At 49.3% G+C, this 15,347-nt stretch overlaps 1 protein-coding gene across 10 annotated transcripts in view; it reads left to right on the top strand.

Annotated features, from left to right (window-relative positions):
• UBE2F (ubiquitin conjugating enzyme E2 F (putative)) overlaps nucleotides 1-15,347 on the top strand; it is a 104,126-nt gene that overhangs the window by 25,280 nt on the left and 63,499 nt on the right. For all 10 annotated transcript variants that reach the window (XM_007485896.3, XM_007485897.3, XM_016429353.2 and 7 more), the window contains 3 exons: nucleotides 23-156; nucleotides 11,537-11,566; nucleotides 14,073-14,138. In XM_007485896.3, coding sequence (XP_007485958.1) covers nucleotides 39-156; nucleotides 11,537-11,566; nucleotides 14,073-14,138 — 214 coding nt within the window. In that variant the 5' untranslated portion in view covers nucleotides 23-38. The remainder of the gene's footprint in view (nucleotides 1-22; nucleotides 157-11,536; nucleotides 11,567-14,072; nucleotides 14,139-15,347) is intronic.

Here is a 15,347-nt window from a genome sequence, read left to right as displayed (position 1 = left end):
TTTCTGGCCCTCTCTGTTCCAGGGTAAAGGTAGCAGGAATGCTCACATTGGCGAGCAAACTGAAGAGGGATGAGGGCGTCAAAGGATCCCGTCCATCCGGCCCAGCCTCGGACTCCACACGGAGAGTGTCTGTGAGGGACAAGCTGCTCGTTAAAGGTAATCTGGGCTTCCTGCCCATCGTGCTCACATGACGGATACCGAGGGGAAGCCCCAGGGCCCGTTCCTCCAGGAGTTCCTGGTAGAGGCTCGGCGGGTGCAAGGGCCCCGGCACCCCAGGGCGCACTGTCTGTCCCGGAGGAAGGGGCGGGCTGTGCCTCATCTAGAAGGACTTTAAATACCAGTTGCCATCTGTAAGGCTAGAAGGGGCCTGGAAGCCCATTGAGTCCAACCTCTTCATTGTAGATGAGGAACCTGGAGGTCCAGAAGGATGAGTGATTTGTGTGAGGCCAGGCCTCCTTCCACTCTGCCCCCTGGCTCCGCACCCCCAGCCTCCGTCTGCTCTAGGCCCCGCATTCAGGACATCCTTCACGCTGCTGCCCGGCTGTGCCCGACACCCCCTGCTCCTTCCAGAACCAGCTTTACTCGGGCTCTTCCTAACCTGCCCACTTCCCGTATCTTGGCAGCTTGCCCGCCCTGGCTCCCCTCCAGGCACCCCACGATCCTGCTGCCCCGGCCTTCTTGGGCTTCCTCACACGTGACGCCATCTGCCAACCCCCCACCTTTGGCTCGCCATTTCCCCGGCTTTCTTCAAGGCCGATCTTCCTTGGCCTTTCCCTGTCCTCTCAGCTGTTCATGGCATCTCTTGTGGGGGATCTTCATTGATTCTGGATCTGTCTCATCAGTCTAGCCAAGTATGTGTCGTCGTCTCCTGAAGGCAAGGACTCTGGACCTAATTCACTTGACCTTGCCGGACCCCTAGTGCTCAGCAGCCTGTCTGGCATATAGGAGGTGCCTCACAAATGTGTGTTGCCCCCCTGGGTCAAGAGACCTGGGTTCTAATCCCGTCTCCTCTTTTACCTCCCAGCATGGTACCAGGCAAAGCACTTTATCTCTTGGAAAATCCTCAGGAGGGCCCTTTGAACTCTTTGATTCAAGCTCAGGAACGTCCCAGACAAAGCAATGTTTTTTAGAAGGTTAATATAAAGAGTACCATCAAACCATGGCTGAGCTCCGTGCAGATGTAAGGGATTCAGAATCTGGGTCCCCAGAGGCCTTGTGGGAGATGAGAGGTGGCCTATTTTTAGCATTTATTCAGCCAATTTCTTTGACCAGGGCACCCCGAGACCCTGGGGGGGGGCACAAATATATGAGAAGCCCTGCCCTCAGAGAGCTTAGAATTTGCAACGGTTTTGCCTTTGTGTTTTATATTGCTTTGATTTTAAGAGTATGTTTGCATTTGCTGAACACAGCCCATGTGGGAAGTAAGGGGCATGCTCGGTCTTTGGGAGAAACCACTTTGGGATAAACATGGAACTGCTTCTTGTTCGCACACTCAAGGTAATCGGGTTCTTAGACCTGTGATCACCTTCTAGAGCAGAGTGGCTCGGGGGGGCATTGTTGGGGCACTCCCCGAGGATGAGGGCCGGCCCGTGGGGATGGGGGATGATGAGCCCTGCGTGGAGGCAGGATCCATGTAGGGCTCTAGTCCTTCCAGCTCCGTCATTCTTGGAAGGTCCCTCCACAAGTTAGAGAATGAACCTTACTGCTCTTACTAGAGCCGAGTCTCACGTGGGCTCTTTGGAGCTGGCAATATAATTAGAGCCAGTTTAGGACCAGGCTTATGCACTTGGAAGGCCTTGTGGTTCTGTGGCCAGCAGCATCCAGGAGCCTTTGGCCTTCAGGGAGCACCTCCAGAGGGATCTCCCAGGACAGGAAGTGCGCATTTAGTAAGAGGGGTCTGCTGTCCCTGCGCTCTGAGCTCACACGAAGTTCAGAGTTTGTCCCTGCATGCTCTTAGCATCGATTTGGCTATGATTCTGACTGGAAGAGGAGGAGAGGCCCCTCCGCAGCGAGCGTTGGGGTTTGACAAAATGTGGACAAGGAAGGGTCTGGCGTGTGTCTTTGAGGCCCTTGCAGGTTACCCAGGAGCTGTCTGTATTGGGATAGACTCCCGCGTCAACACACATTTCTCCTGTGCGATTGCAGGTCCTGAGGGCTGTCTGACGACAGGAAAAGAGATGTGCTCTTTCTGAGTGTTTGCCTGCTGGCAAGAGTGAAGATGGCCAGCTGAGCTTTGGGAGAGCCCATCCAGTGGCCCTTTTCCCCACCTCTTCTCGGCCTCCTAGTCTCTTCCCACTGTCATCAAGGCAGCAAGTGTAGTGGAAAGAGCAGACGTGGCGTCCAGAGAAAGACCCGGGTGCCATGCCCACCTAGATACTTATTCTCAAGCCATTGGCCATTGGCTCAACTTCTCTGAGAAAATGGGAGTAAAGATTCATGGAGTATCTGTGTCAGAGGCCAGGCTGTTGTTGGCATCCAATGAAATGATGGGTCTTGTACAGGAAGATACATCATGGGGATAGCAAGAGCTTTGACCATTAACTTCTCATCTTTTCTGGGGTTCAAATAAAATGGTCCTGGGACAAGTCACTGCCCTGCTATTGTGTTTTATTGATTTGTTTATTCTATTTTTAAACCCTTAACTTCTGTCTTAGAGTTAATACTGTGTATTGATTCCAAGGAGAAGAGAGGTAAGGGCAAGGTGATGGGGGTGAAGTGACTTGCCCAGGGTCACACAGCTAAGAAGTGTCTGAGGCCACATTGGAATCCAGGACCTCCTGTCTCTAGGCCTGGTTCTCTATCCACTGAGCCACTCAGCTGCTCCCTGCCTTTTTTTTTTTTATTAGATTATTGTGTAGGTGGATAAAACAAATTTTTTTTTTTGTAATTAAGCTAAAAGTGTAAGACCTAAGCTTGTCTTCTGAAGGCTTCTTGATAACTTCAGACGGCATGAGGGTAGCGGATAGATGAGCCTTATTTTCTCCTCTTCACTAGGTCTATTTTGAACACCTCATTTAGCTTGAAAACTGAGGACTTGGGATGGCAACATCGATTTCAAATATTGTTGTTATGCCTTTCTAGATCCATGTTATATCTGGACTGTTGTGGGCAATCCTTAGTGAGTGGTGGTGATGCTCCAGTTCGCACACAGTTCTAATTTGTTGAATTTTCAGGGATATTTTGATGTCTTTATTCTATTTAACCGCATTCTTCTCATTTTTGGTGGCGATCACATAGATGTGGCCCTGAGAAGCTGATATATCCGTCTAGAATTTAAAATTTCATCTAGTATTCCAGGCATGGTGGTACATGGTGCTCCTTTAATCTCTGCTCCTGAGGAGGCCCTGTGTCTCTTAAGCCATAAAGGGCCTGCTCAGTGTCAGTCCTGCAGAGACCTTGTGTCTGTGGTCCTGACTTTGGAGCTAGTTTACCCCCTGAGCCAAGTTGTGGCATATTGAACACGACTTGTATGTCATCAGTACTATGGACTTTCCAAGAGTGTCTTCCAGGAGCCCATCGTGGTATTCAGCTGTTCAGGTGAACCCTGTGACTTTGGTTATGAAAGAAAAAAGATCCGTTTTCTTGGAGGATGTTTCAACAGTCAAGACGACTTAAGAGAGCGGCTTGGAAGTGCGATCTGGACTTCACCAATCCTGTGAAAAATGGGGCCTTTGATCAGTCTGTAAAGGAGGAGGTTACAGTCGAGAAAAACTGAAAATCTGCTGAACACTGCTCATATACTGAATGCTTCAAGAGCAAAATTGTGGTTGTCGCTGAGAAACCGTGTTCTAAAAGGTAGTTCAAATTCCTTGCCAGGGAATCTCTTCAGAAGATGTCTTCACTGTTGGTTTTGTAGGGTTGCATATAACAAGGAGTTTTATGAACTTTATTGCTTCCGGATTAGTCAAGATAAGGAAGGCTTGGGAACTGAAAATTTCATGGAGCCCCTTGTGGAACAAGGCTTTGCATTTCTAAGATCGTGAATGTTTGAATGTTGATTTCTTAGTGCCATGGCACATTAGATTTCCCCTAAGTGAGGGGAGGCACAGTACAGAAGATGCCCTGTGTTATATGGAAAGCCTAGGCATGCCGTTGTTATGGCTCACGTCTGGGGAATTTGGTGTTAGGAGGCTTCAGATCTACTTTGGTAGCTTCCAAGAAAGGCCTGAGATTGGCGTTAACTCCCCACTGAAGGCTCTGACCTCTAGCTGACCAGGTTTCTTTGTTTTTGCTCCCGTTTTGTGCCCACCCATCTTCTTTGTCTTCTGGGTCCCTTTTCTTCTCTAGCCAATACCCTTAGGGAACAGATCAAGGTTTCCCCATGTAGAAGCATCTCCTGTTCTTGTATAGACCCAGGTCTTCAAAGGAAACATTAGCTAGCTAGACGAGAGCCATGCTATTTACAGCTGCTAATAATAGCTAGCATTTCTATAGCACTTTAAGAGTTTTATAAAATGCTTTCCAAATATTCTCTCATTTTTATCCTTAAAACAAGCTGGGAGGTAGACGTAGGTACTGTTATTATCCTTGTTGTACCGATGCAAAAACTCAGACAGGTTAAGTGGCTCTTCCAGGATTACATAACTCGTACGTGTCAGATTTGAACTCAGGTCTAATTCCAGGCGCAGTGCTTTGCACTCTTCTGTCTAGCTGCCTCTAGTGGCTTTCAGAGCTCGCTGTGTCCTGTATTTGAAATGGGTGGCTGTCGTCAGGATTCGTGGCCACCATCTATATGAAGTGTAAGGGCTGGGAGCTGATTCTCTTCACAGTGGTTAGACACACTGCCGGGCAGATTTGGTGGGAACTAGCAGCTCTGTTTCCAGGCCTTTCATAGACAGGAGAAAAACCAGGCATAGTTTGGCATGGGCTCTAGATTTGGAGAGAAAACTTTCTGATGTTAGACTAGGCCCAGTCCAGGGGGCCAGACTTCTTTAGGACTACCCACAGGCCAGGGAGGAGAGGAAGTTCTCAAAAATGGAATCTCTGCGTTCACAAAGAAGCCATTCTGCTGAGGAGGGAAAAGTGGCTTTGGTTTTTCAAAAAGCGTAGAAAGGATGGACTCGAGGACAAAGAACAGGAGACGAGTACAAAGGAGGGACACGAAGCTGTAAGAGCAGTTCAGGAGTGCCCAAGCTCAGAGTGAACTGCAGTGAGAGAAGAGACCCAGGGAGAAAAGCAAAGACTGCTTCCGGTAGATGGGATTGCGGTCACTGGACAAACAGCACATTTGCTAAACTCTTAGTTTGCGTGTCTTCTCCGTCAGGGAGAATGAATGTTCTTTTTGGTCTGGGAAGGACCAAACAAAAATGGCCAGGAGGGAATTGGTGACCTAGATAAACAGGCCGGTAGAGGGCATTTGAGTGCCCTTAATTCAGGTCTCTGGTACTGAAAGACTTGGCAGATATGATTACTAAACTGCTGTGAGGGACCTTTGAAAGAGCTCAGAAAGCAGGAGGAATAGCAAAAAGCTGGAGGGAGACAGGTGGGGTCCTGAGTTTCTATTATATTAGATCATATATATGATTATATTGGGCCAGTATGTAATTATAGGCCAACCATTTTGACTTTTAATTTCTTTCATTTTAATTTTAATTCCTGGCATTGTAACTACATTCCAGAAGGCCCTATTATAGGGATGGTTATTGAAGACCTAGAAAAGAAAGTAGGGATTGCAGAGATATCAAGAATAGTTTATGCCAAGCTAAATCTTTTCCCCTTTTTGACAGAAGTACTAAACTGCTAGATCTAGTGAGTGAGGGAGAGTCTCCCCAGGCTTTAGTGAAATACTGGGCCGGGTCTCACTTGCCACCAAGTTCCATAATATCTTCTCCAGCAGCCACCTCCTCCCTACGATGAGACTCAAAGTTCTTGGCGTAATGGCGTAAATTATCATCCAGTTGGATATAATAGAGCTCGGAAGGTTTGGGGCTGGTTGAGTACCTGAATGAGCCCAAGTCACGTTAGAAGGAGTCTCCAGTGGAGTATTCCCGAGTCCTTTTCTTGACCAGCACGATAGTCTTTCTCATCAGTGACTTGAATGAGGGTGTGTAGGCATGCTTCTCAGATTTGCTAATGAGACAAAGCTGAAAGAGATAGCTGGCAGTGGATGATGGAGGTAGAATTCAAAAGTTTTTTGATGGACCAAAGTGTTGTGCTGAACTGAATGCAATAGAATGTCGTAGTAATAAATAATTGTAAGATCTTAAATTAAAAATAAGCGGCCGTACCAAAGGGAAGACGCCATGATTACACTGCAATTTGTTTGAAAAAAGCCGGATGTTTTTGCTGGATTTCAGGTTTGGAGTGAAGTCAGTGGTGTGCTGTGATAGCCAAGAAAGTGTAACAATTAAAATTAGTTTCTCTGCTAAAAGTATTATATTTTTAGAGGTTTTATTAAAGATTAAGAAATAAAGAAAATACAAAATAAGAAAGCACGTGCCTAGGAGGGCCGAAAGGCCCATTCAATTTCACTTACTACATCTTGAGAGAGGGTGTGCTTAGAAGCGGAAGCAGAGAGACGGGGTAGGCGGTACAGTCAGTTTAAATACCCCTTTTGCTCGTGGCCCAGGTGAGGACCTCGGTGAGATTTCGGGGAATTCTGGGAACTACCTAGGACTTCTGGGAATTGAAGTCTGGGTTCAAATCTCCATTTTTACAAAAGCAAACACCATCTCAGGCTTCACTAAAAGGGCCCTAGCATACAGAAGGAAGGGGGTGAGAGTTCAAGCTACTGTGCCCTAGATGTGCCACATCTGGAAGGCGCTTTTCAACTTTGGATATCAGGAGAGTGTTCAGACAAGGGCAACCAGGATCATTGATCAGAAGTAGCAAGATCCTTGGAGGTCCTCTAGTCCAGGCTTTTCATTTTATGGCTAAGGAGACCAAACCTCAGAGAAGTTTAGGTGGTCTTCCTGAGACCATGTCAGGGTTAAGTTGGCAGGATTGGATTTAAACCCAGATCTTCTTACTTAAAACCTTCATTCTTTCTATACCATGTTGCCTTCTTCTGGGCCTCCAGTTTTTACCACAGGGATACCTGGTCAAAGGAGCTAGAGATGTTTAGCCTAGAGGAGAGATGCCTAAGGAGAGACATGTTTGAAAGGGCCATCATGTCCAAGAGGGATAGGCTTGTTCTGCTTGGCTCCAGAGGACTACAAACGTGTAAAAGTTAAGTAGAAAATTTGGTGTTTTCTAGAAAGATTTCTTGAGCATTGGAGCTGTCTCAAATAATAGCTAGCATATAGAGCTCCTACCATGTGCCAGGCTCTGTGCTAAGTGCTTTACAATTTCATTATCGCGTTTGATCTTCAAACCCACCAAGTCCGGTGCTATTATTAACCTTCTTTTACACATGAGGAAGCAAACCAAACAGTTTGTGGTTTTCCCAGGGTCCCAGAGCTCGTCCAGTGTCTAAGGCTGGCTTTGGAAAGGTCTTCCTGACTCTAGGCCCAATGCTCTATCCATCATATACTACCCAGCTGCTCCATCAGCGTAGAATGCACTGGCTAGTAAGCTCCCTTGCACTGGAAGAGAGTTGGCAGGTAGGTTGTGGATGTGATTCTTCTTGAGCTGTGGATTGGACCACATGTCTTTGAGGACGTCTCCTCTTCTTTCCTCTCTTTTGATTCACAGTTAGAGCAAAATAAAAACAAAACCTCTGTGACAGACGTGTAGAGTCAAGCAAAACAAATTTCTATATTGGCCATGTCCAAAACATTCTGTCTCAGCATATATACTCTCAGTCTTTCACTTCCCTATCAGGGACGGGTAACATGTTTCTCTGGTACTCTGGAATAACATTTAGTCATTAGGCTCAGTACCCCTGCCCAGTCTGTGACCCACAGGCTGCCACTTGGCAGGGCCTCAGGCGGGTCTGGGACCTTGTCTTGTCCTGGCACACAGCTTCTCCCGGGACCAGAATGCACCTCATGCGCTGCTTCTTCTGGCCAGTGCCCGCTGGCACCTGGTACCTGGGAAGGAGGAAATGACTCCGTGTGCCCTTTTCTTGGATTTCCTAATCAGAATTTCATCTGGCACATTTCCCAGACATGTTTAATAGGGTTATGTGGAGGGAAGTTTGCTTCGCTCCTTCTCCCTCCTCTGCCATCTTGGCTCTGCCCTCCCCCCAGCATTCCTTGTGACCCAGACCAGCTGCCTATCAATTTGGAAAAAACTTTTGCTTAACGCCTCTTTGAAGGAGCTTTCATTCTACAAATCTGACTGCGGAGACATCTTTGGTGGTCAGTGGCTGGGCATCTTGCTCGCAGTTTCACTCAGTGTTAACTTCTTTGGACTTCTGGGTTTGGAGCCATGTGTGAGAGAAGTTGGTCACTGGGCTGCCTCTTTGCAGTTTCTTGGACCCTCCCTGAAACATCTGAAGCTTCCTAGTGGTGTGTGTTTGGACTCTGTCTCCTTTCTGTTTTCATCTAAATTAAGTGCCTTACCCAGGGCCACATAGTCAGGATGGGTCTGAGACAGGATTTGAACTCAGATCTTACTGATCCCAGGCCCCGTTCTCTTCGGTGTACCATTAGCTGTCTTTGGGCAAGGCCCTGTAGGACCGCTAAAAGCTGAGGGAGACAGAAAGCGGTGCTTGAGGTCAGTCTTGAGGAAAACCAGGGATTCTGGGAGGCAGAGGGGAGGGGAGAGAGACAGAGTGAATGTAAGTGTGTGTCAGTAAGTAGGCTGGGCTGGCTGGACTGTAGAGAATATAGAGCAAAGTGATGTGTCCAAAGCCTGGAAAGGTAGGTTGATTTCTTTGAAAACAAACATGGGGCAGCTAGGTGGCTCAGTGAATTGAGAGCTAGGCTTAGAAGGTGAGAGATCCCGAGTTCAAAGGTGGCCTCAGACACTTCCTAGTTGTGTGACCCTGGACAAGTCACTTAACCCCCATGGCCTAGCCCTGACCACTCTTCTGCCTTGGAGCCAATACTTAGATGGAAGGTAAAGGTTCCAAACAAATCAACCAGCTCTAACACAGGGTCATAATTTCTTGTGTAGTGTTCTTTTATTGATATGCTTGTGTTTTAACAATTATTAACAATAAAAAGGAAAGAAGCTTTAAAAGAATATCCATGGCTCTTTTGAAGACCCATCATGGTCTGGGCTTTAGGCAGTTGACACAGTCCTGTAGTAGCAATTAGCAACACGTGGTGACCTCGTTGTGTGGCAGACATTGCGGAACAGCCACCAAACCGCTGACACGCTCCTTTGACCAGCAGACGGAGTCCTGTGTTCAGGCATTGCCTTGGTCTCCCTTCTTCGATGTTCTTCCCATCCTTGGATTCCGTTGGGAGCGTCTGTGAAGCCTGCTCTGCCAGGCTGAGTCCGAGGCCCTTTAAAATCCGGACCCAAGAGAGCGGAACTTGGGGTTCGGGGCTTCTTTCAGTCACTTGCGTGACCTTAAAGATGGGGTTCGCTGGAGAACCTCCCTCGGCGATTCCTGCCCGCCCCCTTCTCTTGTTTTCATCAGCGATGCCTGCGTAAGCCATACTTCAGTGGTCAGCGGTGTTCTCTCCAGCGCTTTTGGGGTCTCCCCAGGAGCCGATGGTCCGCCCCGCTCTGCTTTCTTCTTTAAAAAAGCTGCCAAAAGGCCGTCCCTCGATTCACGAGGCGGAGTGAGGCATCCTCTTGACCCCGGCGGGGATTTGGTCCGTGAGGTGGCGTAGCTGTTACAGGGGCTTCTTGTGCCTGTGTTCAATCGAGAGGAGAATGACAAGAGCCACCCCCTCGGGGCGTTCAGGATTATCTGCCTTCGCACAGAGCCCTCGGTGGGTGCTCGGTCCAGTCGCATCTTCGCTTCTCCACCGAGCACCGCCAGGCCTGCGTGTGGACTGCCCTTTCTCCGAAGTCATTTCTCATTCCACAAACTCGGACAGAGCTTCCCTTTTCATCTGTCGGCTCCGTCAGTAAGCCCAGCACCTCGCACGCTCTGAATGAATGCTTGTTGACCAGCTACGTAGAGATGGCGTTCCTGTGTGGGTTTGAGTGAGACACGCCGCCCCCTGCAGCTGCCCACGAGAATTACTTTGGCCGTGACGTTCAGCTGTTAAGTGGGACCACAGTAGTGGGAAGGAGAAGGAAAAAGACGTCTTTGTCGGGTGCCCAGCCATATACCAGCTACCAGGCCCAGTGTGAGACCCGACAAATAGGATCTCATTGAATCCTCACAGCCACCCTGTGAGCTTGTGCTAGTATCCTCATTTTACAGATGAAAAATGGAGGCAGGCAGAGGCAATGACGTGCCCAGAGTCACATAGCTCATCTGAGGCTGGATTTGCACCTGTCTGCTGTGCCATCGTCTACAGTTGGCCCGTAGGGACATTATTGGTGTGTGATGACAAGGAGGCTTTTGTGATGGGCCCGGGCGTTGGGGCCATCTTGGACCTTTTCACCTGCCCTTCGATGTTCATTTTCCACATAAAGAAGCAGCAGAAGACTTGGGACACTCCCCCTCCTCCCACAGCCCCCGTCTTCTGGCCGTTCAGAGGAGGCTGCTTTGCAAACCTCAAAGGCCAGTGGAAATGTGCGCTCAGCTCTCTGTGCACCTTGCACTGTTCCCTCTCTCTGCCTGTTGCAGCCGCCTTCCCTGTGACTCCTGCACCCTCAGGCCTCCTAGAGTCTCCTCGCTGGGCCTTGGGGATGCCGCTCTTCTCTGACCCTCTCACTCACACTGACCTCTTCCAAGGCCCCTTTGCTGGTTCTTGGGCCACGTCGTCCCCCCAGCTCCGGTCTCTGTCCCTCCCCAGGTCATCGTGGATGGTCAGGGCCGTGCCACTGCCCTCTCGTATATACGACACTCCCCCTTTCTGCTCTCTGCTAAGTGTTCCGACGTGCATGGCCATTCAGTGTGTGCTAAATCCCAGCGCCACCTTCTGCCTCTCCTTCGGCCCACATGGGTCAGGGTTCGAGGCCTCTCCGTTTCTTGGGGCCGCACAGAGCAGTCGCCTCCCCAGCCACCCGACTCCTGGGTGACGTAGGAGAGTGGCCAGGGAGGGCACAACATGAGGGATGCTGCGGGCGCCCCTGCTCAGACGGGGTCTACAAATGAGCATTTCCCTGCCTCTGGCCCCCACCTGCTCCCAAACCCGACCAGGTCTGATCAGAATATCTGTGGGACAAACTGGCGTGTGGGGAGCCCTGCAAGCCTGCAGGTACTTCATCAGTCTAGTTGTCCTCGTCAGTATTCTGAAGGGAATAAGCCTAAGCAGAGACTCAGGTCACCCTCCGGGGAAGTGTGTCCCAGGGCTGTGACGCAGGATTGGGCGATGCGCGGACCCCGCGGGCAGGCCATTGGCATTCAGTAAAGGTCCTCTGCAGGGAGCTTGTCAGCCTGCTTTGGCCTTTCAGTTACTTCTCTTAGAAATCTGGAGTTTCGGTTTTTCACCAACGAGTGAAAGTTAAGCTTCTCTTGGATTAGTCCAACATCCTGAAGCTTTTCATATTCTAGAAGCGAAGCCCCTGTTCGCTGGGGGAAGCTTTTGTCTGGAAATGCATTGTTAACCGGCACTAACGAGAGTCTTTTTGTTTTCTACAGAGGTTGCAGAACTTGAAGCCAATTTACCTTGTAAGTACAGAGCTGGAAATGCCAGTCTCAGGGGTCCCCAGTGATTCCTCGGGGTTGCAGGGAGCCTTCTTATTGCCCCTTTCTGCCTTCCCTTTGGCTTCTGACTTGGTTGTGAGCAGTGAGCCCCATCCCCCCCTCAGCCCATTTCCTCTGAAGGTAATGTCGCTGCCCTTTTTAAAAGGACAAATGAAGATCTCGGGAAGCCAAGTCACTTCCTGAGTCTTCAGGGCAGTGGCAGTGATCTTGTTAGGCATAGACTACGTACAGATGAGCCCGTGCTCATGGGGTTCTAGTGGGGCTCAGGTCCTTCTAAGAGGCCTGTTTTCAGTCATGGGAAGGGGTGAGAGGGGGGAAAGGTCTTCTTCAGCCTTCGTTTAAGTTTAGTTTGTCTGCTTCTTCCAACTTCTCCCCTTCCAAAGGACTCAGTTAGCCCTCAGTTTTCTTAACTGGTGATCCTGAGAATGGGTTGTGTTTTTGTTTGTTTTAATCTATAGAACCGGGACTCTGACTAGATCTGACTAGGGAACAACCAAACCGATCTTTTCCTTGAAAGCAGATTGGATTTGTTACCCTTCGCATTGAAAAGCACATCCAGCTCTCCCTCCTCAGCAGGGCAGATAACGAGCAGCCACGAGTTTCTCCCTTAGCTCACGAATGTCTTCTTCTCCACTCCCCAAAACCCCCCACCAAAAGGGAACAGAGAAAGTGTTGCCAAAGTATCTCTCAGTGACCAAACCCTCCATGACTCAATCCAGAGCGGGATACAGAATGCAAAATGACAAACTTGTTGTCTGTTTAAAAATCTTTCCACAAAGCCCACAAAAACAAGTAGTTTCAGCTCTTGATGCTAAAGTTCTCAGCGATGTGGCTCAGTGGATTGAAAGCCAGGCCAAGAGATAGAAGTCCTGGGTTCAAATTTGACCTCAGACACTTCCTAACTGTGTGACCCTGGAAAAGTCACTTAGCCCCAATGGCCTAGCCCTTACCACTCTTCTAGAAGCCTTGGAACCAATATACAATATTGATTCATAAACAGAAGGTAAAGGCTTTAAAAATTAAAATGAAAAGCTTCAATAGAGAAATATCAGCAGAGAGTATACCTGGTCGAGTCTCTTGTCCCCATTTACAGATCAGCCACTTGTAATAAGGTGCCCCAGCTCTGGATTCCATGATTCTGTGACCTAAAACCTCCCCTGCAAATGTTGTGTCAGCAGATAAAACTGCAGAGAAAAGCTCCATTCAGGCCTCGAGAAATTTAGACAAAGTAAGTTCGTTAATAAGACAAGGCAGACTGGAACACAGGCTGCTTTATTTTTTGATCCCTCTGCTGTATACAGAGTCCTCCTTCAGTGCCACACTTTACTGTGGTGAGAAGGCACATTGGGCTTGTGTAAGAGCCTGCCTAGAGGAGGAACCTTGAGCTCGGGGCTGAGGGCCAAGTTAGCCAGGCCCTAAGAGGCACATCACCAGAGATTGGAACCGCTCACAAAGAGCGGCTTGGGATCTGGCTAGGGGAAGAAGGCATGACCACTCAGAGGAAATCAAAGCCCTCAGAAGCATTTTTAAGCTCGCTTAAAGAGCAACAACTTTAACTTTGTGCCTTGGCTTGTTCTTTTAAGTTCAGAGGATCGTGACTCCTCAGGGCACTTGCTTTGTTCCAAGGTGTTTCCTCATTGTGAGCCTCTCCCATCCCCATCTGTTTTCGTGTGTACTTCGGGATCCACATATAGAAATGGTCACGTGAGATGGCCTGCCCATCACCAGCGTGGCAGAGAGGCCCTTCCCGTGTAACACAAACACTGTCCATGCAGGCGATGAAATGACAGCAAACTACTTTTAAGGGCCTTTTGGTCTGGAACGATTTGTCCATACGTGGAACCATTGTTCTTACATTGCACAAAGCTAATGAGACTTCATTATCCAAGGGGGCTGGCCTGCCTCTCATACTAAATCTGCCCGTCTTCAGTGAATATTTATCTCAGGCACAAATCACCTCTGTGAAATGGTATTCGAGGTAGTTGGGAAAATGTAATACCACCAAACACCCCTCCCCAAGGAAAAGATTTAGTGATATAAGAACATGCAGCTTCTTACACATTCAGGGGCACCAGTGCTAATGTACAAAACGAAATCTGCAGGAAGTTATACCCCAAGGACTTCGGGGTGTCTGTGTTCCTTTTAAAGGATACCCACATCTCTTCCTGTGACTTGTGGGAAGAGGTGGACAGCGAGCACACTGATTCTCCTCTGATCTGTGTGCAAATAACACTTAGCACGTAGTAGGTGTTTAGAAAAGCATTTATTGGCATTTCCAACTGGATCCCTTTTCTGTGACCAGGCCTGCCTTGGGAGCGTTTCCCTGGTGCCATGTTGGAAGCTGTGGCGTGCTAAGTGTCCATGCTGTCCGTCAGTCGTGGCCATAAGCCCACTGCCGTGAGGGAAGCCCCCTGGGCTAGGCTTTTCTCTTTGGCTGCCACACTTTCCTGATGCTTGTTTTCTTTTGTAGGTACGTGTAAAGTGAATTTTCCTGATCCAAACAAGCTTCACTACTTTCAGCTAACCGTCACCCCAGGTAATGTTTTCAGATCATTTGTAGATCCACGCATGGGGTTATCAGTGGGGCCGTCTCGCCTCCAACGTAGAGCCTGGTCCTTCTACACAATAAGCAGTTGACGCAAATAGTATGACTTCTGTATGGCCAAAGCAAGAATTTTCTGAGGTTAACACAGGATAGGGGGATGGAGGCCTTGAAAGGGGGGAGAGGGGCGGCTGGGTAGCTCAGTGGATGGAGAGCCAGGCCTAGAGACGGGAGGTCCTAGGTTCAAATCTGGCCTCAGCCACTTCCCAGCTGTGTGACCCTGGGCAAGTCACTTAACCCCCATGGCCTAGCCCTGACCACTCTTCTGCCTTGGAGCCAATACACAGGATTGACTCTGAGATGGAGGTAAGGGTTTAAAAAAAAAGGGGGGGGGGAGATGGGACTCAGATATGCCCCTTCCCTTCACCAACAGGGAGTACACCCAGGGCATCTGATTGACAAGTCCTCAGTATCCTAGTGCTTGCCTTGAGGCAGGCACTGCTAAAATGGAAGCAGCCCTTCCCATTCAGCAGGAGGAACAACAGCCGGTCAGATAGGCTCCAGGCCTCAGGAGCCGATGAGTTGGGGGAGAAGTGAAGTCCTTCCCACTGCTTGACCCACCACAAACCCAAATAGTTTTCCTACAAGAGAGCCACACGTCTCTCCGTTCTTCCTCGGAGTAAGCAGAGCGGCCCGGTTTTAAGGGAAGGCTCCCAGCTCCATTTTCCCAGGGCCTCCTTCCTGCCAGTTAATCAGTGACACTTTTTGTACGGTTACAGCAGTTGGACGTAGAGAGGAGGAGAGAGCCTCCAATGCTCATTTAGCCAGTTGATTCAATCAGTGACTGGTGGAACCTGGAGCTACCAGCTCTGTGTGGCTTCTCCGTTATCAAGCACTTTGTGCCCAGTAGCTCATTTGATCCTCATTAGCCCTGCATGGCAGGCAGAGCAGGAGTTATGCACATCTCACAGGGGAGGAGGATTTGAGTGACTTGACCAGGGTCATCCAGCTCATGAGCAGCCAAGCTGGGACAAGTGCAAGTACCCTGATTGGAGCCAGGTTCTTCCTGCTAGATTCTGCTGCCTCCCTTCAAGGCCTTGGGGTGATGTCCTGGGGGAGCATCCGCCTCCCTGTGGGAGAAGGATGAAGAGCAAGACTCGGCAGGATACAGGACATGGGTCGGAGGACAGAGGAGCCCGGCAC

This window comes from Monodelphis domestica, chromosome 2, assembly GCF_027887165.1.
Source record: "Monodelphis domestica isolate mMonDom1 chromosome 2, mMonDom1.pri, whole genome shotgun sequence".
Taxonomy (NCBI): domain Eukaryota; kingdom Metazoa; phylum Chordata; class Mammalia; order Didelphimorphia; family Didelphidae; genus Monodelphis; species Monodelphis domestica.
This window is presented reverse-complemented; position numbering and strand designations above follow the sequence as displayed.